General features: G+C 50.2%; 1 protein-coding gene across 2 annotated transcripts in view; it reads left to right on the top strand.

The window, feature by feature from the left end:
- TM9SF4 (transmembrane 9 superfamily member 4) overlaps positions 1-23,533 on the top strand; it is a 52,851-nt gene extending 29,318 nt beyond the window's left edge. Inside the window, exons 4-18 of one of the 2 annotated variants that reach the window (XM_046678793.1) lie at positions 4,524-4,692; positions 4,793-4,922; positions 6,375-6,498; positions 7,826-7,944; positions 8,048-8,159; positions 9,530-9,600; positions 11,238-11,370; positions 12,391-12,472; positions 12,570-12,645; positions 14,272-14,355; positions 16,024-16,199; positions 16,714-16,777; positions 17,579-17,698; positions 18,536-18,625; positions 21,613-23,533. In XM_046678793.1, the coding sequence (XP_046534749.1) occupies positions 4,524-4,692; positions 4,793-4,922; positions 6,375-6,498; positions 7,826-7,944; positions 8,048-8,159; positions 9,530-9,600; positions 11,238-11,370; positions 12,391-12,472; positions 12,570-12,645; positions 14,272-14,355; positions 16,024-16,199; positions 16,714-16,777; positions 17,579-17,698; positions 18,536-18,625; positions 21,613-21,762 (1,700 nt within the window). In that variant the 3' untranslated portion in view covers positions 21,763-23,533. The remainder of the gene's footprint in view (positions 1-4,523; positions 4,693-4,792; positions 4,923-6,374; positions 6,499-7,825; positions 7,945-8,047; positions 8,160-9,529; positions 9,601-11,237; positions 11,371-12,390; positions 12,473-12,569; positions 12,646-14,271; positions 14,356-16,023; positions 16,200-16,713; positions 16,778-17,578; positions 17,699-18,535; positions 18,626-21,612) is intronic. The other variant, XM_046678794.1, reaches the window with a different exon arrangement.
- The last annotated feature ends 378 nt before the right edge of the window (positions 23,534-23,911 follow it).

The raw sequence follows: 23,911 nt of genomic DNA on the forward strand, positions 1-23,911 counted from the left end.
GCATGTGTGTCCTGTAAATAGCAGCCTTTTTATTCCAATTCAATAATTTTCCATTTGGTAGAATTTCAGGCTTAAAGTAAAAGACATTAGGAGGCCTTTATTTAGGTTGCAATTATTAGTACTTATTCTTGCCTATCTCAGTGTTAGTCCTGGAGGTAAAAACGTAGAAAGATGCAAGACTTTCCTCTTCTCTTATAGCTTAGGAAGGAGAAGGGAGAGAACTGGTTCTTGAGCAGGCTCCTGAAAGGGTTGCCTTCTGTCAGGGCTACCCAGGGTTCAGATTTTTTCCAGAACCTCTAGCAGACAAGTATATCTACTGCCAGGTATCGAGTGTCCCAGACCAGCTGGAGGCAGGCCTTGGAGCCAGCTTAACCAAAAGTGGACAGCACCATCTCTCCCTAGGTCTTGCCTTGTAGTGTTGCACAGAGATTCGTCTCAGGGCCTGGATTGACTTCCACTGACTGTCTGGGCTGCTCCTCCTGCCTGCCACCTACCCTTTTCTCTCTCCACACCACACTGTGCTCCAATCACCTTGCCTCTGCCTGGGAAGCCTGACCAGCTTGGTCCTCCAGGCCTCCTGATACCGGGCCCCTTGCAGCAGCTCCTCCTTTCCCCTCTGAGCTGGTGTGGATTCACTGGCAGCCCAAGGCCCAGCATTTGGGCACGCCTCAGTCTGATACTGGGTGACCTTAACCTCTCTGAGTCTCTGCCACATCTTTCATGAAACTGGGGAATGTTCCTGCCTCATAGAAATGGAAACGTCTGTGTACAGAAGTTAGCTAGCCATATTGTATCTCATTTTGCCTTTGTGTAGTACCTCCCTTCCTGGCCTAGGGAGTCTTTGAGCGGAGGGATCATGTCTTAACGTTCCTCTCTGTCCGCCGCTTCTGACCCCGTACTTGATACACAGTAGGCATTCAGTAAATGTTAGTGTCTTATTGAGTGGAGCAGAAACATCCTTGATTGAATGCCTGTTGGATTGCAAGCCTTGAACTCTACATTATCATCATCATCACTGTTAATACTTAGAGCGCTCTCCCCATGAGCCGGGCACTGTTCTAAGCACTTCTGTGCTCTAACTCAGTTAATTCTCACACTAGCCCTATAAGGTAGCTACTTACTATCCCTTGTCATAGATAAGGGAAGTGAGGCACAAGGAGGTAAAGTCACTTGCTCCAGGCCCCTCCCCTAGTAAGTGGCAGCACTCAGGCACCCTTGCTTCAGAGTCCAGACCCTTAAGCACCACGCTCTGCACTCTACTTTATTTGATTCTTATAGTAACTCTGCAGAGCCAAGTATGATTGCCCCCAATTCATAGAGAGAGAACAGCAGCTTCAGGGGTTTCAAAGACTTGCTCAAGGTCACATGGCCAATAGGTGGAGAGATTGAGATGTTAACCCAGATTTTTTAACTCTAAAGATAGAATTCTTTCTGTTGTACAGGCTGCCTTCTCTAGAAAGATTCATTCGGGCTGTCTGGGGGCTGTGCTCATGAAAATCATACGGAGATTCATATCGTGTTGTATATGTTGGAGCATCTGTGGCAGATGTACTGGAGCACATCAGACTCCCTTAGAGGGTCCACATTCAGAGTTTGTTGCTCATTTAGTCTGGCTGCCTATCTGCTCCCAGCTTTAAGAAGTTAAGAGGAGTGGCCAGCCCGGTGGCGCAGTGGTTAAGTTCACACATTCCGCTTCTCAGCGGCCCAGGGTTTGCCAGTTCGGATCTCGGGTGTGGACATGGCACTGCTTGGCAAGCCATACTGTGGCAGGCATCCCACATGCAAAGTAGAGGAAGATGGGCACCGATGTTAGCTCAGGGCCAGTCTTCCTCAGCAAAAAGAGGAGGATTGGTGGCAGATGTTAGCTCAGGGCTAATATTCCTCAGGAAAAAAAAAAAAAGTTAAGAGGAATACTTCCATATTAGAAATGAGCCGTTCCAGACCAGTATGTCCTCTTTCTTGGTTTAAATTTAATTTCTAAATATCAAGAGGTGATGTTTGCCTTACTTGGTCTGCAGCCCTGTTCTTCTCTGTAAGTTCTTCCTTTCCTCAGGTGAGCTCCTCAGTGATCTGAAAGGAAGTGGGCAGTAGGGCATGGTGTAGAGGGAAGAGCCTGGAGTTTAGCACTGCCACAGTCCTCTCGTATGATCATGGGCAAGTCACTATCCCTGTCTGGCTCTCAGAGTTGTCTGTGAAATGGCAGAGGATGACCCGAATCATTTCACCAGTGGACCATGCAGGTATCCCCTTGGTGTCCTTGCTCTCCACCAGCCAGTCCATCCCTGGATTTTGCAGACTCACCTGCATTACTAGGCTTCTAAAACAGGGGGAAGAGGGTTGAGGCCTTCATCCAAGCCCCTGTTCCCCCTCCCCTCCCAGGTGGCCTCATCCACACTTGGCAGGATTGCTACCTTGCACAGTTGACTGGTACTCCCTACACTGGTGTAGCTTGTGGCCCTGCCACTTAACCATCTGTGTACCAACAACTCGGCTTCCTCCTACAACCCTGACCTCTCCTCTCAGCCTGAAACTTGGATCTCTAACTGCCTGCTTGACATATCCAAACTGAAAAACTGTCTTCAGTCTAAATTTGCTTTTCTTCCTGTTTTCACCTGGAACCTGGGTGTAGAAACCTCAGTTTTCCTGATACATGCACTACTCCTCACTCGTCGCTCATGTCAGTCAGCACCAGGTCCCCTAGATGCCAGTCCTCAGTCGTTCCTGAATCTGTGTACTTGTTCCCCCCACCACACCCTCTAATCCAGCCTCCGTCATCGGTCACTTACGTGACTGACTGCCATCACCCGCAACCAGTCCTTGCATCTTCTGTCTTTGCAAAACAGCCGGAGTGATCTTTCTGTAATCAGAATCAGATGCTGTCTTCCTCCATCCCTGTTAGAAACCCTTCGTTGCTCTTGTTGCTGTCTGGATAAAGATCAAACTTCCAGTGTGGCCCACAGGCCCCCTGAGGTGCAGCTCCAGCCCATCTCTCCAGCTCACCTCCAGTCACTCTCCCCGCTGCTCTCCGCATTGCAACCACACAGACCTCTCAAGTTTGCCTTGCTTTTCCCACTTCATGGGGCCTTTGCGTATACTGTTCCTTCTGTCTAGAATATCCTTCCTCTCTCTCTACCTACTTAATACCTCTCTTCCTTTACAGCTCACTTTGAAAATCATTTCCTCAGAGAAACTTTCCTAGACCTACTCCCCCATGTCTAGAGCAGGTTCCTCTCATTATATGGTGTATTCTCATTATCCTGATTATTTGATCTAAGTCCATCTTCCCACTAGACCATAAGCTCCATGAGTATGTCTGTTCAACATTCTGTCTTCAGGGCCCAGCATATAACCAATACCCAGTACATGTTCAGGAATGAATGAATGAACCAACGAACAACCAGCCAGGCAGAGAGCGTCACATCAAGCGGGTCCACCCTGGCAGGCAGGCAGGTGTGAGACCAAGTGCATGTGCAGGCGTTAGTCTTGCCTGTTGACTTTGGTCCGTTTCCTTCAGCTTGCCCCAGTTTCACATCATCCCGGTAGAATTGTTAGAACAGCTCAGAATGAAAGCACTGTTGGTTTTAGTCGGCAGTCCCTAACTGTTTAGTGCCTGCTAGCGTGACGTCTGACTGAAGGTTACTCTGAGGCGATAGGCATGCAAGGGGTGTGCCAGTTCTTTAAGTAAAAACATGTTTTGACTAAAAATCTCAGGTGTTGGGTTTTACCCCACTCCCTCCCTGCCTGAACCGGGATCTGAAGACAGATAAATAGGGAACATTGTCTGCCCATAACGAGCTCACAGTCTGGTCGGGGAGGCAGAAACGTAATAAATGGTCACATTGTGCAAAGTCATATCATTGACATATGGAAAGGTGCTGAAGTGATGCTAATGATAAAAATACAATTTGTTGCCTGTCTACTCTGTGCCTGGTATTTTATTTCTCACTGTAACCCTGTGAGATGGGACTACGATTATCCCCACTTTACAGATGAGGAAATTGAGGCTCATTGAGGTTAAGTGACTTAGCAAGACTGCTAAGCTAGTGAGTGGCAGAGCCCAAGTTTAGTAGTAGGTGGCCCTGTCTCTTCACCACTGTATGATGCTGCCTCTGTACGGAAGGAAATCAGAGGAGGGAGTGACGAGCTCAGTCCCGAGGGTGTCAGGAAGGAGTTCCCAGAGAGTGAAATAGAAGCTGAGTTTGAAGGGTGAGAAGGGGTTCCCAGGAACATGGGGCAGGGAATGGCACTCCAGGCAGAGGAAACAACATGAGGCCCAGAGGCATGGAGTGCCATTGCATGTTTGCTCTGAAGAGTCTGGTAGTGCTAGAGCACAAAGCGGGAGGAGAGGGGACATGTGGGAGTCAGACGGGCAAGCTGGGCATGAGCAGATGGGGTAGAGCATTGAGTGCCAGGCTGCGGAGCTGCTGAAGGCCCTGCCAGTCAGCCGTGTGTCTCCCTGGCTCTGCTGACCTCAGCAACCTCAGAGCTGAAGCTCTGAGCTCCATCTGTCTCTCTTATGGCAGGAGAGGTGCTGAGAGGGGACCGGATTGTCAACACCCCTTTCCAGGTTCTCATGAACAGCGAAAAGAAGTGTGAGGTTCTGTGCGGCAAGTCTAACAAGCCAATGACCCTGAGCGTGGAAGAGAGCCGGCTTGTGGCTGAGCGGATCTCAGAGGACTACTATGTCCACCTGTAAGTTGACCTCTGCTGCCTGCCGGCCTCAAGTTCCTGTAGGGGAGGGCACTATGGGAGAGGCAGTCCAGAGGGACTGAGCGGGGCCTTGGGTTTCCAGCATTGCTGACAACCTGCCTGTGGCCACCCGGCTGGAGCTCTACTCCAACCGCGACGGCGATGACAAGAAGAAAGAAAAAGATGTGCAGTTTGAACACGGCTACCGGCTCGGCTTCACAGACGTCAACAAGGTAGAGTGTCACAGTGTGCTCCAAGGGCTGAGGAGCCACACCCCAAAGTCACTAGCACTTGGGGCCACAGAGGAGGGAGAAGTATTTAGCTCTAGGATTGTAACAGAAAAGCTGAGGGTGGCCGAGGCGGGTTCCTCCCAGTGCCGCTGGGCATGGTCTGTCAGAAGTCTGCGTGCTCTGGTAGATATTACACAGGAGGTGGAGGGCACAGTCCCTGAAAACTCAGAGTCCACACTGATAAGATTAAAACCAAAAAACAGAGGCTGGCCCAGTAGCGCAGTGGTTAAGTTCACACGTTCCGCTTCGGCGGCCCGGGGTTCCCCGGTTCGGATCCTAGGGCCAGACATGGCAGCACTTGTCAAGCCATGCTGTGGTAGGTGTCCCACATATAAAGTAGAGGAAGATGGGCACGGATGTTAGCTCAGGGCCAGCCTTCCTCAGCAAAAAGAGGAGGATTGGCGGCAGATGTTAGCTCAGGGCTAATCTTCCACAAAAAAAACCCCAAAAAACAAAGAATCTGGAATTTCATCAGTATGTAGGAGAGGGCAGTGGTCAAGAGCCTGCAGCCTCCCTGGGTTGCAAGTCCTGTCTCCACCACTTACTAGTTGTTGAGAGACCTTGAGCCTACCTATTTCACCTCTCTAAGCCTTTGTTTCCTTATCTGTAGAATGTGTGAAATAGCCATACCCACCCTTTGGGGTTGTTAGGCAGAGAAAATCAGATAATCTGTGCAAGCACTTCCTAGCACAGCCTCTGAGAAATAGCCTAACGCATGGCGATGATTGTAACAGTACTTAGCTTTCTAATTTTCTAAACTGAATGTGTGTTACTTAGGGAATAAAGGACAAAAACATTTCTTTTAAGGCATAGCCCTCAAAAGAGCCTTTGAGCTTTGTCCTCAAAGGGCTTCTATCCTAATTGGAAAGAAAACTGACAGTGTGAGACCCTGGATCTGCAGTCCCAGTGCCTTTCACTGCCCGTGGCAGTGCTGTGCTGTCACTGCCAGAGGCATCCAGGGGAGCTCGTGCATTCGGGTTGTCGTGGAGGAGGGGGCCTTGAGCATAGGTAGGCCTGAGCTGAGTGGAGTCGGAGGTGGCATTCTAGTTGGAATGAGTGCTGTAAACAGAGTTGTGGTGTGGGGACTGTTCATGGGGCAGGGAGAGGCTTGGGGAGACCAGGTAGACTAATATGTCTGAGACGATGATGACAGCCGGAGGATAGAGGCCTTGAATACCAGGCTAAGGGATCTGGGCTTTTATCTAGTAAGGCCCAGGGGGCCCTGCAGGGTTTCTGAGCAGGCAAGTGCTCCAAGAGCAGTGTTTTTGGAAGGTTGGTACAGCTGGGCCTGCTGGGTGAGGAGAGGGACCCAATACCTGGGGTGGTCTCCCTGAGTGATTTTCTGGTTGTTTCTTGGCTACTAGCTGTTTTGTTCTCTCTTTTGCTCTGTTTTAGATCTACCTGCACAACCACCTCTCGTTCATCCTTTACTACCACCGAGAGGACCTGGAAGAGGACCAGGAGCACACATACCGCGTCGTCCGCTTCGAGGTGATTCCCCAGAGCATCAGGCTGGAGGGTGAGTGGGGAGGTATGACCAGAGGGGCAGGGCTGGATGGGCCTGGGCTACCACGCCCAGGGTCTTCTCTCAATTGGTTCCTGAAATAGCTGATAGGCCCTGGTGTGGCGTATAGGCCCAGCTAAGGCGGGGTCACTGCATTCCCATCAAAGAAGGTGGGAGGTGAGGGGAGTGCTGACATCCCTTGTGTCCTGGCCTGGCACCTTACCAGTTTACCACCTCCTGGCAACCCCCAGAGGTATGTGGTAATTATAGATGAGGCACCAGAGGCTCAGAGCGGTTGGTGACTTGGCCAAGACCAAACAGCAACTTGGGGCTTGGTTAGGCCTCTCATAAGAACCTGCCAGCTCACCCTGGGTTGAGAACAAGGGGCAGGGGTACAGAGAAGAGCTGTCGGGTAGCCAGCTTCATGTGTCTCTTTCTCTGTGTGAAGGATTGACATAGGCTAAGATTGGCCCAGGGTCCGGCAGTGGTGTGGGAATTTGAGAGCCCAGCACCAGTCCTTGGGGCCTGCTAGGACCTGGTCCAGCTTTGCCTCACCTCTCAGCCCCTGCTCACCACAGGATGTGCTTCCACTTAACAAACCTGGCCTTTTGTCCACAGTGGTGGTGGGTTTCTGGGGTTTTTTTTTAAGCTGTGGAACATAGTTTTCAAACAAAATCACCCGCAGAAGTCTCATAGATCCTGTACTTTCAGAGCAGCATACTGCCTCTCCTGTGAGTGTCATGAGCACAGCTGTAGGTTTATTATGTGTGACTATTTTGACATCATCTGCTCCTGCACTGGCTCTTTGAAGTTAGAGACTCTGTCTCCTTTTCTCACCATTTTCTCTCTGGCTCAGTACCTGGCACATAGCAGGTGTTTATAAGATACTTGTTGGTTGAATGAACAGACAGATAACAGGATGAACAAATGAGTAAGTGAATGATTGAATTAGTAAAGTGCCAGGACTCTGGGGACTCGGTGAATGAGTAAACATATCATAGAATGAGTCAGTGTTGTTTTTCGTGTTAAATGAGACTGATTGAATCAGTACATGAATGTTTGGATTGAGTGAAGGAAGATTGATTGACTAAGTGAAGGATTCAGACAGCCCCCCACTCCACATCTGCCTCTCTGCAACCCCTAAGACCCTTTGGGCGGTCAGGGCTCTGGGCAGCATAATTTTAAAACTATTGTTGCCAGCTGTTGTCCCAGCCTCCACTCAGACTCTGGGTCCAAGCAGCTTGCTGCCCCCTCAGGCAGTCTCTGAAGGCACCCCCAAGAACAGCCCTTGGGTAATAGCACTGGCTCCCACAGGAACAGACTGAGTCTCTGTCTCTCACAGACCTCAAAGCCGATGAGAAGAGTTCATGCACCCTACCTGAGGGTACCAACTCCTCGCCCCAGGAAATTGACCCCACCAAGGAGAATCAGCTGTACTTCACCTACTCTGTACACTGGGAGGTGAGAAGGGCCGGGGGCCCACAGCAGGGGAGGAGGGGTCTGGTCTGGGCAGGAGTTGTCTAGCAGGAGGCCTGACTCTAAGTACTTCCTGCCCCTCCGCCAGGAAAGTGACATCAAATGGGCCTCTCGCTGGGACACTTACCTGACTATGAGTGATGTGCAGATCCACTGGTTTTCTATCATTAACTCTGTCGTCGTTGTCTTCTTCCTGTCAGGTGAGAGATCTGTGGGTTGGAGGGTGGAGAGGACAAGGCAGTGAGGGATGAGAGGCTGAGGCATCACGTCACCTGAGGGGGACTTCTAGGGTGTTCTTGGGGCCAAGCGTGGGTCAAAAACAGACATCAGGGCTCAGTGCTAGGTATCAGGTATACAAAGGTGAACAAGACTCAGCCTCTGCTCTGGACAGCTCCCTAAGGGCAGATGGATACATCTCTTCATGCACACATTCATTCAACCAGATTTTGTTCTTGTTCATTCTGTGCTGGCACTATGCCAGATGCTGGGGATACAGTGTTGCATAAATCCAACCCAGTCTCTGCCCTCACAGAGTCTATTCTGGTGGTGGGAGAGAAACAGAAAAGCAGAGAAGTAGTTGAGTTCCAGGTAGTGATAAGCGCTATGAAGCACATACACGGGGTGACCAAATACACAGCTGTTGAGGGAAGAGCGAGGCCTGCTTTAGAAAAGACCTCTCTAAATGAGGAGAGAGACCCAAGGGAAGACTGACCCAGCAAGGGCCATGGCCCTGCAGCAGGACACGCTTGGTGAGGAAGCCGGATGGTGACAGGGTGGTGAGCAGGTGGGAGGGTAGTGGGCAGAGGTGGCATGACAGCGATCGCTTCAATACCATGTGAGAAATAAAGATAATGCTAGCTACTGTTTATTAAACATTTACCAAGGGGCCAGCTGCTGTGCTAGTAAGCACTTTATAAACATCTTGATCCTTGAAGTCCCATGAGCCAAGCCTGAAAATGTTAAGTTAGCTCAAGTCATACAACTCATTGTCTTAAGCTCTACACTTTGCTGCCTGGAGAGGGAAAGGGTGCTGTGGAAATACAAGTGGGGGTCCTCTGAACTCTTTGGGATGTTGAGAGGCGAAGATGCCTGGGGTGAGTCTTGAAACGTGTGTAGGAGTCAGGGCAGATTGGGGCATTCCAGCAAAGGGAATAGTCTGGGTATAGGCCTGGAGACGAGAGAGAGATGAGACTGTGAACTGATAACAAAAGCAGGAAATAACCAGAGCTGGAGTGAGAGGTGAGCCTGGGAGGAGGTGAGGCTCGAGATGCTGGTAGGACCAGGCCATGGAGCAGCTGGGATGCTGTTCTCCCTGGAATAAAAAGCACCCATCCCAGCAGCTCTCCCCCAACCAGGGGAGTGACCCTCCATGCGCCCCTCCCTGAGTAGATAGGGTGGAGCTATGCCCTTGAGAGGACCTGACGTGGCTGCATAGCCACTTCCCACTGGAGAAAGCCATGCATGCCAGCCATCACACAGTGAAACCCCAAGCCCAGGCAGGCATGCAACACGGAAGACTTGGTTGGCAGTGCTGATGACTCTTCCTCCTCTGCACCCCTGTCTGTTTCAGGCATCCTGAGTATGATTATCATTCGGACTCTCCGGAAGGACATTGCCAACTATAACAAGGAGGATGACATTGTACGAGGTCTTGGCTGGGGAGGGATGGACTTGGAGAGCGAGAGCAGTCTAGCAGCAGGCTCCAGGCCTGCCAGACCCGGGTGTGTGGGGGGGCCCAGGGGGTGATCTTTCATAGAGTAAACCTCAATACTGAAATGGAAAAGAATATTTACCGACCCAAAATGATGGGGACAGGCTTTCTAATTTCTAAGCATAAAAGTGATGGGAAAAATCACAGAAAATTTGATGAATTTGACATTAAAAATTTAGAAACTGTTCTGCCTGTCCAAATACATAAACAAAACAGGAAAGTGAAATGACAAAACAATATTTGCAACAAACTTGAAAAAATATGATACAGTCATAAGAATTGGTATAAAATCTCTTTAAAAAAACAAACTAAAATCTCTAATGTGATAATGAACAAAAAATGTATAGACAGAGAACTATATATGGCTAGTAAACATGTGAAAGACTGTTTTTACCTCAAGGATAACCCCCCAAATGCAGATTCAAACAATCATGAGAAGACAATTTTGGACCTTCAAATTAGCACAGATTTTTATTTTTTCATATAGTACTAATTATTGGCGAGGTTAATGTGAGATAAGTGCCTTTCCATGCCATGCATGCAAGCGAAAATTGATAGTTTTCTGAAAAGTGATTAATTGGCTGTATATATCATGAACTGTAAAATAGTTAACTTGCTTTGACCAGGTAATTCTTCTAGAATTTTCCTGAGGAAGCATCAAAAACAAAAGACTTGGTCTAGAAACATTTATTGCAGTTTTATTTATTATTTAGATAAACTGAAGATAATGTGATATCTGATAATAATGGATTAGTTATTTTATGGTATAGCTGTACAATAAAAAATTGGACAGACATTAAAATAGTAATTGCAAAGAGTATTTATTGGCATGAGGAAATGCTCACAATCAAACATCAACTGAAAATAAGAAAGTACGCAGTAAGTACAGTCTGATCCCGATTCCATTGTTTAAAAATTATATGTACATATGTGCATATACATACAAAAAGATTAAAGGAAATATATCAAAATAGTGGCATTGTTAAGTGAGGGGAGTATAAGTCACTTTTTTATTTTCTGTATCTTTCTGGGTTTTGTTTTAATCTTTGAGTGTTTATGAGTTTGATGTCTTTTGTTGTTCAGTCTTTTAGGATTTTTAAAACATTTTCCATGATAAACATTTATTACTTTTTGTTCATTTGAGTATCATGCCATGTACCAGAAAGTTTTTTGGCTTTCTTTTTGTGACACAAGAGCACATATTACTTTCATAATCAGTAAAAAAAAAAAAAAAAAAAAAAACTTCTAAATCTGACCACCCAACAACTGTCAAGGTAACTTTTCAATGTGTTGATGGTTATGTTATTCTAGGCATGATGTCTGTGGAATTCAGGGAGGAGATTTCCCTTTTAAGTCTCATGTTTGTACCCTCCTCCTTTCCCCGTGTGACAGTTCTCTGGGAAGCACTTTCTCCTGTCACTTACACTCCCATGTCAGAGTGGGCTGGGTGATACCTGAGGAACCCTCAGCCCTAATTAGGGGGCATGGGTCCTTGGGGGTGGTCCTTGCAGAAGCTGCCTCCTCCAGAGCCTAAGAAGCAGCCTCACTCTCTGGCTCTTTGCTGCAGGAAGACACCATGGAAGAGTCTGGGTGGAAGCTTGTGCACGGTGATGTCTTCAGACCCCCCCAGTACCCCATGATCCTCAGCTCCCTGCTGGGCTCAGGCATTCAGCTCTTCTGTATGATCCTCATCGTCATCTGTGAGTGGGCCTCGTGGGGCTGGGTGTGGGGGCCTGTCGCCAGAGCAGCACAGGCCTGAATCTGAGAAAAGGGTGGGCTTCCCTCCCCCAGAGAAGGGGGAGCGTGTCAGCATCTCTGGGCGAAACAGCTGTCCATCCCAGCGGGAGGGCTGAGTCCTCTCAGCCCCAGGCCCTAGTGATTCGGTCCTCCTTGGAACTTGCCAGCACTGTTGGTCACCCACCACGTCCACAGTGAAGCCGCTCATCAGTGCTCTGAGATCGGCCTCCTTTCACAGTTAGGCCTTAAATGATCCACCCAAGTCAGTACCAGGGTTAAGAGTGGAATCGGGTCTTTTTCTAAGAAAACAACCCCCCAAATCTCATATGTAGTAGTTACAGACAGTTCTGAAGTCAATCTGCCAAAATAAAATTTTTTTTTACCATTTTAACCATTTTTTTTTACTGACATTTAACACTTTGTCTTAGTTTGTATACAATTTGATGATTTGGTATATGTATATATTGCAAAATGCGTACCACAGTAAGTTTAGTTACAATTTTTTTTTCTTATGATGTGAACTTTGAGGACCTAATCTCCTAGAAACTCATCTGCCTAAATTTGTATCTTTGCTTCATGCCTCCAAGCTTTGTGACCTTGGACAAGTCACTTAAGCTCTGTGAGCCTCAGTTTCCTCATCTGAGAAATGGGAAAACTAACCTCCTCCTCACAGGGTTGATAAGGCAGATTCAGTGAGCTGGCATTCATAATGCTCTCAGCTTGGTGCCTGGCTGGTTGCAAGCACTCTGTGGGCTGGAAGCTGCAGTTAGGATGCAGCCAGCCAAGGTCCAGTGGCTGCTACACCCCTCGGAACCCCAGCTAAGACCTGGTGTCCTGTAGAGAGGGAGGGAGCATGCTGTTTAGAGGGCCAAGGGAGAAGGGAGCCTCTTCTGCCTTGGGCCCTGTCAGCCGACATGGGCTGGCAGCCTGGCCATCAGCCCCCCTGACTCTTTCTTTCCTTCCCTCTCTCCCTCCCTCCACAGTTGTGGCCATGCTTGGGATGCTGTCACCCTCCAGCCGGGGAGCCCTCATGACCACGGCCTGCTTCCTCTTCATGTTCATGGGGTAGGTGTGTCTGAGTGGGCTCCCGGGGGTTGGCACAAGCTGCCCACACTCCACCTAACAGGTCTCCTTACTGTGGATCCCTGCCGTTTCCCCACAGGGTGTTTGGTGGATTTTCTGCCGGCCGTCTATACCGCACTCTGAAAGGCCATCGGTGGAAGAAAGGAGCCTTCTGTGTAAGTCTCTTCATACCTCCTCCCTCTGTTGGCAGGGAGCTGAGAAGCTGTTTCTTGGGCTCCTCAGGAGCACCATGAGCAGGCCCTGGGGGGAATTTTAGCCCGGAGGCTGAGTGGCAGCACGATGGAGCAGGAAGAGCACCCGCCCGAGGGCCAGGAGCATTGGGCTCTTACCCACACGGCAGTGGGACCTCTGAGGGCCTGAATGCCGCGTCCGTAAAATGAGAGCATTGAATTTAGGTGATTTTAGCCTCTGTTGGCCGATGGCTCAAGCAAGAGAAGAAATAGGGGATTCAGAATAACAGGATTTAGGCACCAGGCCCAGGTATCAAAGTTTGAGGTCAAAACCTGATCCGCAGGCCCTGCCCAACAGAAGAAAGGCGGAACTGCCTGTCAGGGCAGGAGGGGCCAGGGCCCACATCACCGTTGGCCTGTTTTTCAGACTTTGGTGCCCCTGTTTCTCTTCACTGAGGACAGCTCCTGCCCTTCTCTCTCCTCCTGGTGTTGAGGATAGTTCTTGGCAACAGAAAAGACTGTAGAAACCAGAGGACTCCTAGGAGTGAACCCTGCCTCCCAGGGAGCCCGGAGCCCTGAGCCCCCTCACAGAGCAAGCAAGAGCCTGCATGGAAGGCCTTGGTACAGTGTTAGCACTCAGGAGGCGGACACCTGAGATGGGATTACTGTACCCATGTAAAGGCCCAGGGACGGGGATGTGCAGAATGGTGGCCAGTTATTGGATGTGGGAGGCTACGGGCCAAAGGTGAAACTGACAGCAGAGGTTGAGTGCCAGATTGCAGGGGGTCTCAGGCAGCCACGTGGTGAAGGAGACTCCACTGTAGGTCTGTGGCTTTGGTTCCACGCGTCTGGGCCCCAGCCCAAAAGATTCTGATTGGATAGAATACACCGCAGGGAGTCAGGAGCCTGAGCTCTGGACTCAGTCTGCCTGGGTTTAACCTCCGCTCCACCCTTCACTGACTCTGTGAGTTGGGGGTGTGTTTAACATTGCTGGGCCTCAGTGTCCTCTTCTTTAAAAGGGGATAATGGTAGTCCTTCTCCTCTAGGCCTGTAGAGAGGACTATGTGAGATGATGCATATAGAGGCCAGTACCTGCTGCCCCTGAGAGCCAATTATGAGACTGACGTGCTGCCTACTGCGCTAAGAAGGCACTTCTGAGAGCCAATTAAAGCTTAACCACCACTCTGAGCAGTTTGGGTCGAGGCCCAGACATCTATGTTTTATACAAGTTTTATTCATTCATTCCTAGTCAGCAAATGTTTATTGAGCAGCTACTGTGTTCTAAGTGTTTGAAGTACATCAGTGAACAGAAGGCGCACTCCTCCCTAGGAGCTTACAGTCTGGGGGGGTGGGCAGACATTGACCAGGTAACAACAATACGTAATTAACAAACTGAGCCGAGGGCAAGGAAGGGGCAGTTCAGGGGTATAAAAGGACAGAGAACAGCAGGAGGCTTGCCCAGTCTGGGGGCTGGGAAAGCTCTGGAAGAGATGGTCCTTGAGCTGAGTCCTGAAGGACAAGGAGGGGTTGAAGACCTCTGATCTGGGAGCCCCCCTGGGACAGATGGGAGCTGCCTAGATACAGCTTCCCAACCTGGTCTCTCGCTTCCAGACGGCGACGCTGTACCCTGGCGTGGTGTTTGGCATCTGCTTCATATTGAATTGCTTCATCTGGGGAAAGCACTCATCAGGAGCGGTAAGTGCCCTCCCCCACGCTTCCAGCCCCTCCCCAGCAAGGGAGGGCCAGCTGTGCTCAGTCTCACTCCTGCAGGTCACTTCCTGCTGTTCCCTTCCCTTTTCTGAGTCCCCAGAGTTCTGTTTCCAGCCCTGGGGGCTGAGGGCCAGCTGGGGTTTCCTCAGCCCTGCCCATCCGTCTGCCCTGACCCTGGCCTTCCCATGAGCTCCTTCAGACAGCTGGCCAAAGCTCACTTCCCCATAGGGAGGTTTCCATAGTCCAGGGGCCAGCTGGGGAATTTCCCTTTGTCTCCACCAAGGGAAGGCTGCCTGGTGTGGATTTGTTAGGTCAATATCCCCAAACAAGGCTCCCCTGCTAGTGTCCCAGCCCGCCAGCACCAGCCCCTGCGGGTTGCCCTATCCTCAGAGCAGGGATCCTGCCAGCCTCAGTCATTGCTAGCAGCTGCCCAGGACTCATCGAGTAGGCTTGTGACCTCAGTTGGGGTTGGGAGATGGGGTCTTGATCAGTTAGCAGCGCTACAGCAGAGGCAGGGCCTGCCTGGAGCTGCCTCCCCTCCACCTGCAGGTGCCCACTAAAGGTCCTTGGGCGAGGCTTCAAGTGTGGCTGGAGGCCTGGGTTCTTTGCGGCAGTCCAGGAAGCCGCCGTCAGGACAGACAGCCGTGCTCTTCCTCTGACTTCCTCTTTTTTATACCTGTGTTCCTTCTCTCTTTCAACATTTTTCCTTCCATCGCCAACTGCTCATTGTAAACACTCATTGTAGAACTTGTGGAAAGTCCAGAGAAGTTAAGAAAGAAATCAGAAATAACCCATAATCCAGTCACCCAGACATAAATACTATGTAGATCTTTACTCTATGTTTTTACAGTCTTTTTTACTTTTTTAAGATAGGTTTAAAATGGAATGATGTATAATTTAAAAGTTATAAAATTATAGTAGCAAACATTTATATGGTGCTTACTTTGGAATAAGTACTATTCTAAGCTTTACATATATTAAATCATTTCTTCCATTTTGCATGATTCTTGTAAAACCTAATGCTGTACAGAAAAGGATAAAGAAGAAACCGAAAAGTCAGTTCTCCTCCTCCATACCCCATCCGAGGGAGTGCTGTTCACTTGTTGGCATGGGCCTCTCTAGGCACGTATACATATAAATATTGGGGTGGTGTTATTAAAATGGAATCCTATACATATGGTTTTATAACCTGCATGTTTCACTTAGTAGTATATGGTGATGTTTTATTTTAACAAAATTGGGGACACACTATCTGTGCAGTTTTGTCTTTTCTCTTCTTTCTTCACTTAACATACCATGCATCATTTTCCTTGGTTCTGGCCTTTTCATCTGCCCTTCCTGTTCTCAGTCTCCTCCTCCGCCTTCTTTCCCTCTTCCTCCCGGGATGACAGGCTCGTCTGGGGTGCTGTGGTTCCTTCTTCACTTCATAGCTCAAATGGCCCTCCATCTGCCCTCGGTTCTTCCCCAGGACTGGGTCAGCCCCAAGGTGTTCTGGCCAGGAGCCCTGTGGAGGATGTGTGTGCAGGACCTTCCCCACCGTGGTGGCCCTGCTGTGCCCCTCCTTCCCTGGATCCCAGAAGGCCCCCCTCTTTCCTACCCAGCCCCCAGCCTGGGCACCAGGCCTTGAGGAGCCTCATGGCGCTGTGTCCACAGGTGCCCTTCCCCACCATGGTGGCCCTGCTGTGCATGTGGTTTGGGATCTCCCTGCCCCTCGTCTACCTGGGCTACTACTTCGGCTTCCGCAAGCAGCCATATGACAACCCTGTGCGCACCAACCAGATTCCCCGGCAGATCCCTGAACAGCGGTGGTACATGAACCGATTTGTGGGGTGAGTCTCCAGCACGGGCAAGGCCGGGGAGTTCTGGAGTGGGCGAGGCCAACAGTGCCCTGAGCCATCTCCTTAGGAGGATGTGGAAGAGATGCCCTCCCACCGGGGGTGCTGTGACTGGTGTTCTCCAGCTCCGGCTGACTCCAGTAGACTTCATGAGAGCTTAGCTATGCTGTAAGATGCAGAGGACCAAGTTGTAGCCAGACTAGGTGTTGACCTAGGAACCAGGACAGGGGAGGGGAAGAGTGGAAAGATGCGGTAAGACAAGTTAAGACCACCACTCAGACCTCATGCAAGTCACCCCACCTCTCTACCTGAGTTTCCCCATCTATAAAATGGGGAGAAGGGTGCCCACCCTGCCTGCCTCTCTAGAGGCCGTAATGGTACAAAAGCATACCCAAAGAAGGAGCCAGCACAGCTGTGTAAGCACTCGCGTTCGCTCTGGCTTGGGGCGGAGCCTGGGGCTTCCAATGACCTAGGTCTCCTCACATCGTTCCCCTCCCTCCTGCCGCAGCATTCTCATGGCTGGGATCCTGCCCTTCGGCGCCATGTTCATCGAGCTGTTCTTCATCTTCAGTGTGAGTGCCGCCGCCTGCTCCCCCGCCCCTCACACAGCCAGCCTTCTCCCACGTTAGTCTGACCCCTCCCCCTCCTCTTAGGTGCTCTGCCTCCTAAGCCTGTGAAGTTTCAGGTGGGCCGTGTAACCTCTTGGAGCTCCCATGCTTCACCTTGAAATGAGATACCAGTCTCGCCCCTCAGGACATCTTGGATGGTTACATGAGATATGCCATGTGTCCGGGGTCTGGTGTGTGGCAAGGGTCCAGTAAATAGAAGCCACTTCGGTATTACTGCGGTCAGTCACCACCATTATCATTGTGGCATCTGCTTTGATTTCGGGCACATCTTTACCTGTCTAGTTACTCAGAAGTCTCAGGAAAGCAGGGGGAATGATCCATAATTCTCAGGGTTATTGTGAGGCTGGATTGCACTCATGTCTATAAAAGGTGCAGTGCTTGAGGTTCAGAAACTGTTTGTTAAATTGTAACTGTTTTTGTGATGGTTACTCCTGTCCCAGGGGTGCCAGGGTAAAATTGGCAGGAGGGCTCTTCAGAGCCGTTCATTATTTTCCACAAGCTGCTGAGTTCAGGCTGGGGCCCCCCCATCACAGGGTCAGCCATACCTCAGCCCCTCCCTAAGAACAGCCTGGCTCACCCTCTGCTCCAGGGATAAGGGACCAGTCAGAGCCACATGCCAGGCCCACAGACCCCAATGGTGTCATGATGCTATCTCCATTCCTGCCCTGGTGGCAGGGTGTGGCAGGGGAAGGGGCCACTGAGTGGAGGCAGGCTAGCTGAAGGCCAGCTGTGGTGTGTCCACAGGCCATCTGGGAAAATCAGTTCTATTACCTCTTTGGCTTCCTGTTCCTCGTCTTCATCATCCTGGTGGTATCCTGTTCACAAATCAGCATCGTCATGGTGTACTTCCAGCTGTGTGCAGAGGTGAGGGAAATGGGCCCAGGAGTTGTGGGTGGGGGGAGCATTGAACGGGTCAGTGAGGCTGTCTGCATTTCCGATGTGGTCCCCCCTCTTCTGGCCGTGAGGTCTTGGGCAAGTATGTCACTTCGCCTCTCCTAGCCTCCATTTATTCAACTTTAGACTGGAGTTAATGATCCCTACCTTACAGCATAATTGTGTGGAGAAGTCACCTCGATTTGATGAAAGGGACAGTAGATTTGTCAATACTAAGTCTACTCGAGTAGTGGTTTCCCCAACAGCTGATGCAGATTGAGTGACCTGCCCTCCCTCTGGGGACTAACTCTTAGGAGAGTGAGCAGAACAAGTGCTCTGGGACAAATGGCCTGGGCTAAAACCCTGGCTCCTCCCTCAGTAGCTCTGGATCTTGGGCAGTTGCTTACCTCGCTGCCTTCCTCTCTTCCTCGTGTGACAGGGATAGCACTGGGACCTAACTCAGAGGGCTGCTACGAGGATGAGATTGAGCTGATTCATTTGTAGCACTTAGAATGCTGGCTGGCACATGGTATGCATTTGCTCAAGAAACGTTAGTAGTTGTTAGTACTGTTCTTTTATTGTTGATGTTTTTAGATTGGGGTATAATTTTAAACAGTGAAGTTCACCCTTTTTAGTTTACAGTTCTTTGAGTTTTTAGAAATGCATACAGTTGTGTAACCACCATCACAGTCAAGATATAAAACATTCCCACCACCCCAAATGTTACTGTGTTCACCCAGAATCTTCAGTTCCTCAGGCAACGGCAAAGCTTGGCAGGAAGAGGTTCTGCCTGGAGATGGCAATGACTCTTCTTTGTCTCCTCCTCAGGATTACCGCTGGTGGTGGAGGAACTTCCTGGTCTCGGGGGGATCTGCATTCTACGTCCTGGTTTATGCCATCTTTTACTTTGTTAACAAGGTACCACCCTGCATGCAGGGGCCCCCTAGCCCTTTTGGGGCAGGACGGTGGAGAGGAGGGTGCTGGGGGGAAGCCCATGTGTCTGAATCTTGCTTTCCCAACAGGAATGGGGAAGACCAAAGCAATTCTAGAACTGTTTCTGCTCTAGAACATGCATCTTTTTAGGAAAGAGAGAATCTCTGCTCTATATGTTTGGAAGCGAAAAGCTTCAGGATAAATGACACTGAGAATATTGTATGCAAAACCTGAGAGACACAGTCAAAGCAGAACTTAAAGGAAATATGTCACCTGACAGTGCTTTTAATAGGAAGTAAGAGAGACTGATAATACAGTATTCACCTCAAAAAGCTGGAAAAAACAAACAATAAAATGAAAGAATAAAGAAAGTAGATGAGGAGAGTTGATAAAGATAAAAGCAGAAAATGCTGCAATAGACTTTATCATCCAAATTGAGGAACTCAAGTACACTCACAGAGCTCATTGTCCCCACAGAATGGCATTACCAAGAATACAGCCAGGTCCTCATAGCAGTTTTGGTAGATTCATGCATGACACATAAACCGGATGGGCCATTGAGAGGAGTGTGGGGTCTCTCTCTGGACCTCCCACCTCTGAGGCTAGCACTGAAGACTGGGTCTCACTCGCTGTACTTTGGGTCTCCAAACTGGAGTCCTGTGTCGGTTGGTTGAAGCTTGGAATGCCCTTTCCCAAATATGTCAGGTTGGAAAGGACTGTAAGGATCATTTGGTGCGGTGCTCCACCCCTGCTTCCAGTGTGCTAACTGTGCCCCCCTTTCTCCAACAGTGACAAGTGATCATCTAGCTCACGGGTCAGCCAACTGTAGCCCAGGGCCAGCGAGCCTGTTTCTGTAAATAGGGTTTTGTTAGAACATAGCCATGCCTGTTCATGTACATATTTTCTATGGCTGCTTTCACACTACAATGGCAGAGTTTAATTGTTTTGAACGGAGGCCATATTAGCCTGTAAAACCTGAACAGTTTATAGCTGGCCCTTTGAGAAAAGCTTTGCTGACGCCTGCTTTAGCACGCGCAGTGACAGAAGACACTTCCATTCTCTTTGGATGGCTCTGTTACTATCAAGGTCTTCCTTGATTCAGACTGAGATCTGCCTCCCCCAGCTCTCATCTTCAGACTGTAGTCTTATTCCTGGAATCATCAAGAAAAAATCTAATTTCCCTCCTCCACAGCCCATCCTAATCAGAATTCTTGTGAGTGGAAAATGACCAGAACCCAGTTCCAACTGGCTAAAGCAAAAGGAGAATGTATTGGCTAATATAACTAAAAAGTTTAAGAAGTTGGAGTTGTAGCTTCAGGCACCGTCAGAGCCAGCACCTCAAATGACGTCAGCATCTCTGTCCACGCCTCAGCTCTGTGTGTGTTTTCTTGGCTTCAGTCTGCAGGCAGGATCTTTCCACAAAGTAGAAAGATGGCCAGTGGCAGCCCTAGTGTCCTCCTTTTCTCAGCTTCAAGGTCCTAGAGCTAAAAGAATGTCTTTCCTCTGCCGTCATATTATCACTCCCAGGGAAGACACTCCATGGCCAGGGTTACATGCCGTCGCTCACCGTTCCTCAGGACCAGTAGGATGGTGTATTCTGATTGACTAGCTTAGGTTTTGCACTAGGACTGACAGCCCCAACAGGACCACGGAGTAGGGAGTGGGTGCCCCAAGACACCTGGAAGAAGGAAGACAGAAAGCAGTGTTGGGCAAACAAAGCCAAGCTATCGTAGCCTCCAACACTGCCCCCGGGGGCACGCCACAGCCTCCTGTCCTTCCTCCCTCTGCCCCAGTCTTCCTTCTCTGCCCTAAAGATCTCTTCTGGCCGCAGAGCCTTGTCTGTAAAGTGGCAGCCTCGGCCTGTCTAAACTCTATGGGTCTTCCCAGTGCTGCCTTTTTGCCTCGTCCCTTTCCTGGTTTTACCACAGGAGGATTTACCCCTACTCTGTCCCCTTCCCCCCCCCCCCCCCGTCACCATCACCCCATCTCACCTATAAGCCATGAGAAAGCTTATAAGGCAAGATGGGGGTTTAAGCGTGAAAATGTGGCCTTCATCCCCAGTTTGAGGATATTTGGCCTTAGGGAGAGAGTCTCAAACACTAACCTTTATTGTTCTTCTGGGCTTCTGGAATTTGGTGACCGCATCAGCCCATGAGCCCTAGAACAGCCCCAACTCGGGCCCTGGTGTGCTGGGCAGGTCTTGATGCCACGCTTCCAGATTAGCTCCACTTGCCCTGGCAAATAGCACCATGGCACAGATCCTAGAATCCCTGCCCAGGCCTCTGACTCTACAAAGGAGTCCAGAATGCTCCAAGATAGAACTCCCCGAAAGATGTTAACAAAGGTGGCAGAAGTGTTCTTGAGGGCAGAGGACTGTAGGCTGAGGCAGGCTTGTGGTGGCGCTCTGGTTCTTAAGCTGGGAGCTCTAGATGCCTCTCTCCTCTCCCCGACTCCCTGACTGCTCCTCCAGCCATCCAGGAGTATCCCTTTGCTCTTCTGGGGACTGGGGAAGGTGAAGAAGTGACATAGTTGTGACTGTTCCTCCCTGTGGCATTCTGGCTCTGGCCCCTGATGTCACACCTGTCTCCCAGTGAACCTCCAGGCCCTTCCCCAGGAAGACCCCTACCCCCACGAGAAGTGGCCTGGCTCAGTGGAGTTGGGCCTTGGACTCCCAGCCCCCTAGCCCCAGGTTCAAATCCCAGCTCCTTTTACTTCCTGGCTGGGTGTTGTTTCACTCCCCTAAAATGGGTTAATAACCTACCATAGGTGGTTGTGAGCATCCAAGATGATGTGCAGGCCCTGGTACCAATGAAGACTCACCGTGGCTCTGAGCCCCACGTGGAGCAAGCCCTTCCCCTTGCCAGGCTCAGCTTCACCACAAGATCAGTTTGCGGGGTGGGGGGACTCAGTTGGCCATGGCAGGCTGGCGCTAAGCATCTACCCCTCTCTTCTCTCCCTTGCTCGTGCCCCAGCTGGACATCGTCGAGTTCATTCCCTCTCTCCTCTACTTTGGCTACACGGCCCTCATGGTCCTGTCCTTCTGGCTCCTTACGGGCACCATCGGCTTCTATGCAGCCTACATGTTTGTCCGCAAGATCTACGCTGCTGTAAAGATAGACTGATGGGAGTGGACCATGGCCAGGCCCACTCCGTCCACAGACAGGAAGCCACTCTGCGTGGGGAACTGCAGGCACGTAAAATAAAATACTCCTGCTCATTTGGAATGTAACTCCTGGCACAGTGTTCCTGGATCCTGGGGCTGTGTGAGGGGTGGGAGGGCCTGTAGATACATCTTGCATTTTTCTTCATCATCTTATTCCAGTTCTGTGGGGGATGAGATTTTTTGTGGGTTGCTTTTTCTTCAGTGCTAAAAAAGTTCCCTCCAGCAGGAACTCTCGGACCTGTTTATTCAGGTTTATTTTGGTTTGGGGTTTTTTCCTTAGTTTTTTTAAGAAATGGATCCAGGATGGATAAATCCACCAAGACACTGGGTTTTGGTCACTGTCTCCACCTCAGTTCCTCAGGGCTGTTGGCCACCCCACGACTAACTGGAAGAGGAAACACCGGGCCTTCTGGGGCTTCAGTGAGGTTTCCAAGCCTCTCACCGCCCATCCTCGCCATTGATGCCACAACAAAGCACAGCTCCAGCCCGGACATGCATCCTCAGTGCCAACCAGCCTCTACCAGCCCCTTGCCTCCCCTCTTTCCTCCCCAGCCTCCTCCCAGGGCTGCCTCCAAGTCATCCTGTCACTGGGAGCGAGCCCAAGTCTTGGTTGCTACAAGGAAAGCCCCTGGAAGTACTGGGGGCCAAGTGCCCCAGGACAGCAGGAATCACGCCTGCTCAGAGCAGTAGGAGTTTGCTGGACCAGAGAAGAGACTAGCAGTGAACTGTTTTCGTGCCAAGAAACCCTGGATCTGGGCCAAGTATTTCCAGCGCCAAGCCAAGTGTCTGTGCGCTGAGGGTCCTCACCCCTCAGGATTGCTCCCCAACCCTTTCCTCGGTGGGTTGCTGCTCGTGGCGGGCCCTCTCCTCCCCCACTTCCAGGGCAGAGCAAGGCCTGGAGACCTCAGATCCCCTCCTTTAGGTGGCTGGCAAGAGTCATTCTTTCCCTGACATCCGCCAGCCTCAGTGCCCATACACAGCTCTTTTAGCCAGACCCATCCCCTCCATCTCCACCTCCCATCTGAGTTCTTACCTCCTTTTGGGGACACCCAGAAAACTGCTTCTGAGAAGGAGGATGGAAGGTAAGTTCCGCAATTCTTTCCCCAATTCCCAGGAGTAGGTAAGGAGCCCAAGTTAGAAAGAGGGAGCTAATGTGGCAGGCCTGGCTCCGCCATCAACGCCCGCTCTTCCCAACCCCTTGCCTACTGGTGCATGTCACAAACGTTTGCTCTTAAGTTGCAAGAGACCAAACCCACCCTGGGGTCAGGGTTTAAGTAACAGCCACTCACCCTTGCTGCAGCGCCTTTGGAACTCCCACCACAAGACAAAGCTCAGGATGCTGGTTAAGCTAGGAACACACCCCACCCCCTTCACCCCCCAGACTCTCCCAGCAGCCCCTACCAGCTCTGCCAGTTAAACCAGTGAACTTCTCAACCTTGCCTCACAGTGACTCTGCAGCACCAGGCGGGGTCCACCAAGAATCAGGTTGGAGAAAAGGGAACCCAAGCAGTAGAGTACGATGATGGAGTCTTTCGTTCATTCAAATCTTGGATTTTTTCCCTAAGAGATTCTCTTTTTTGGGGGGAGTAGGGAAATGGACTCCTCATAAAAGGTTCAAACATCATCGATTTTTCTGACTTTTTTAATCATCATCATTATTATTTTTAATTAAAAAATGCCTGTATGCCTTTTTTTGGTCCAGTTGTAAATAAATATGCCGTTGTCCTGTTGTCATGTCTCTTGAAGCTCTTGCAAATGTTAGGGGTCTGAGGTGAGACAGCTTCCCTAAATGGTTGAGCTGAGTGGTTTCCCTCCAAGCTCAGTCTCACGTCAGGCTTTCTAGGGCTCAGGCCACTGCTGTTCCCCTGCCTGCTGCAGGTCGCAGCCTCTGCCGTCTGCTCGGCCCCTCCATGCTGAATCATGGGCATTTGCCCCCGGTCCCACAAGTAGGAAACGGCGATCAAGTGTGAGCTTTGGGAGCGGTGAGGCCTGGTTTTAGATTCCCAGCTCTTATATTTTACTGCCAACTCACTTGACCTGTCTGTCATGGAACTCCTTCAATTGTGAGCAGTAGAAACAAAGGTCAAATTGGCTTAAGCCCCAAGGGG

The sequence above is a fragment of the Equus quagga genome, chromosome 12 (genome assembly GCF_021613505.1).
Source record: "Equus quagga isolate Etosha38 chromosome 12, UCLA_HA_Equagga_1.0, whole genome shotgun sequence".
NCBI classification, from domain to species: Eukaryota; Metazoa; Chordata; class Mammalia; order Perissodactyla; family Equidae; genus Equus; species Equus quagga.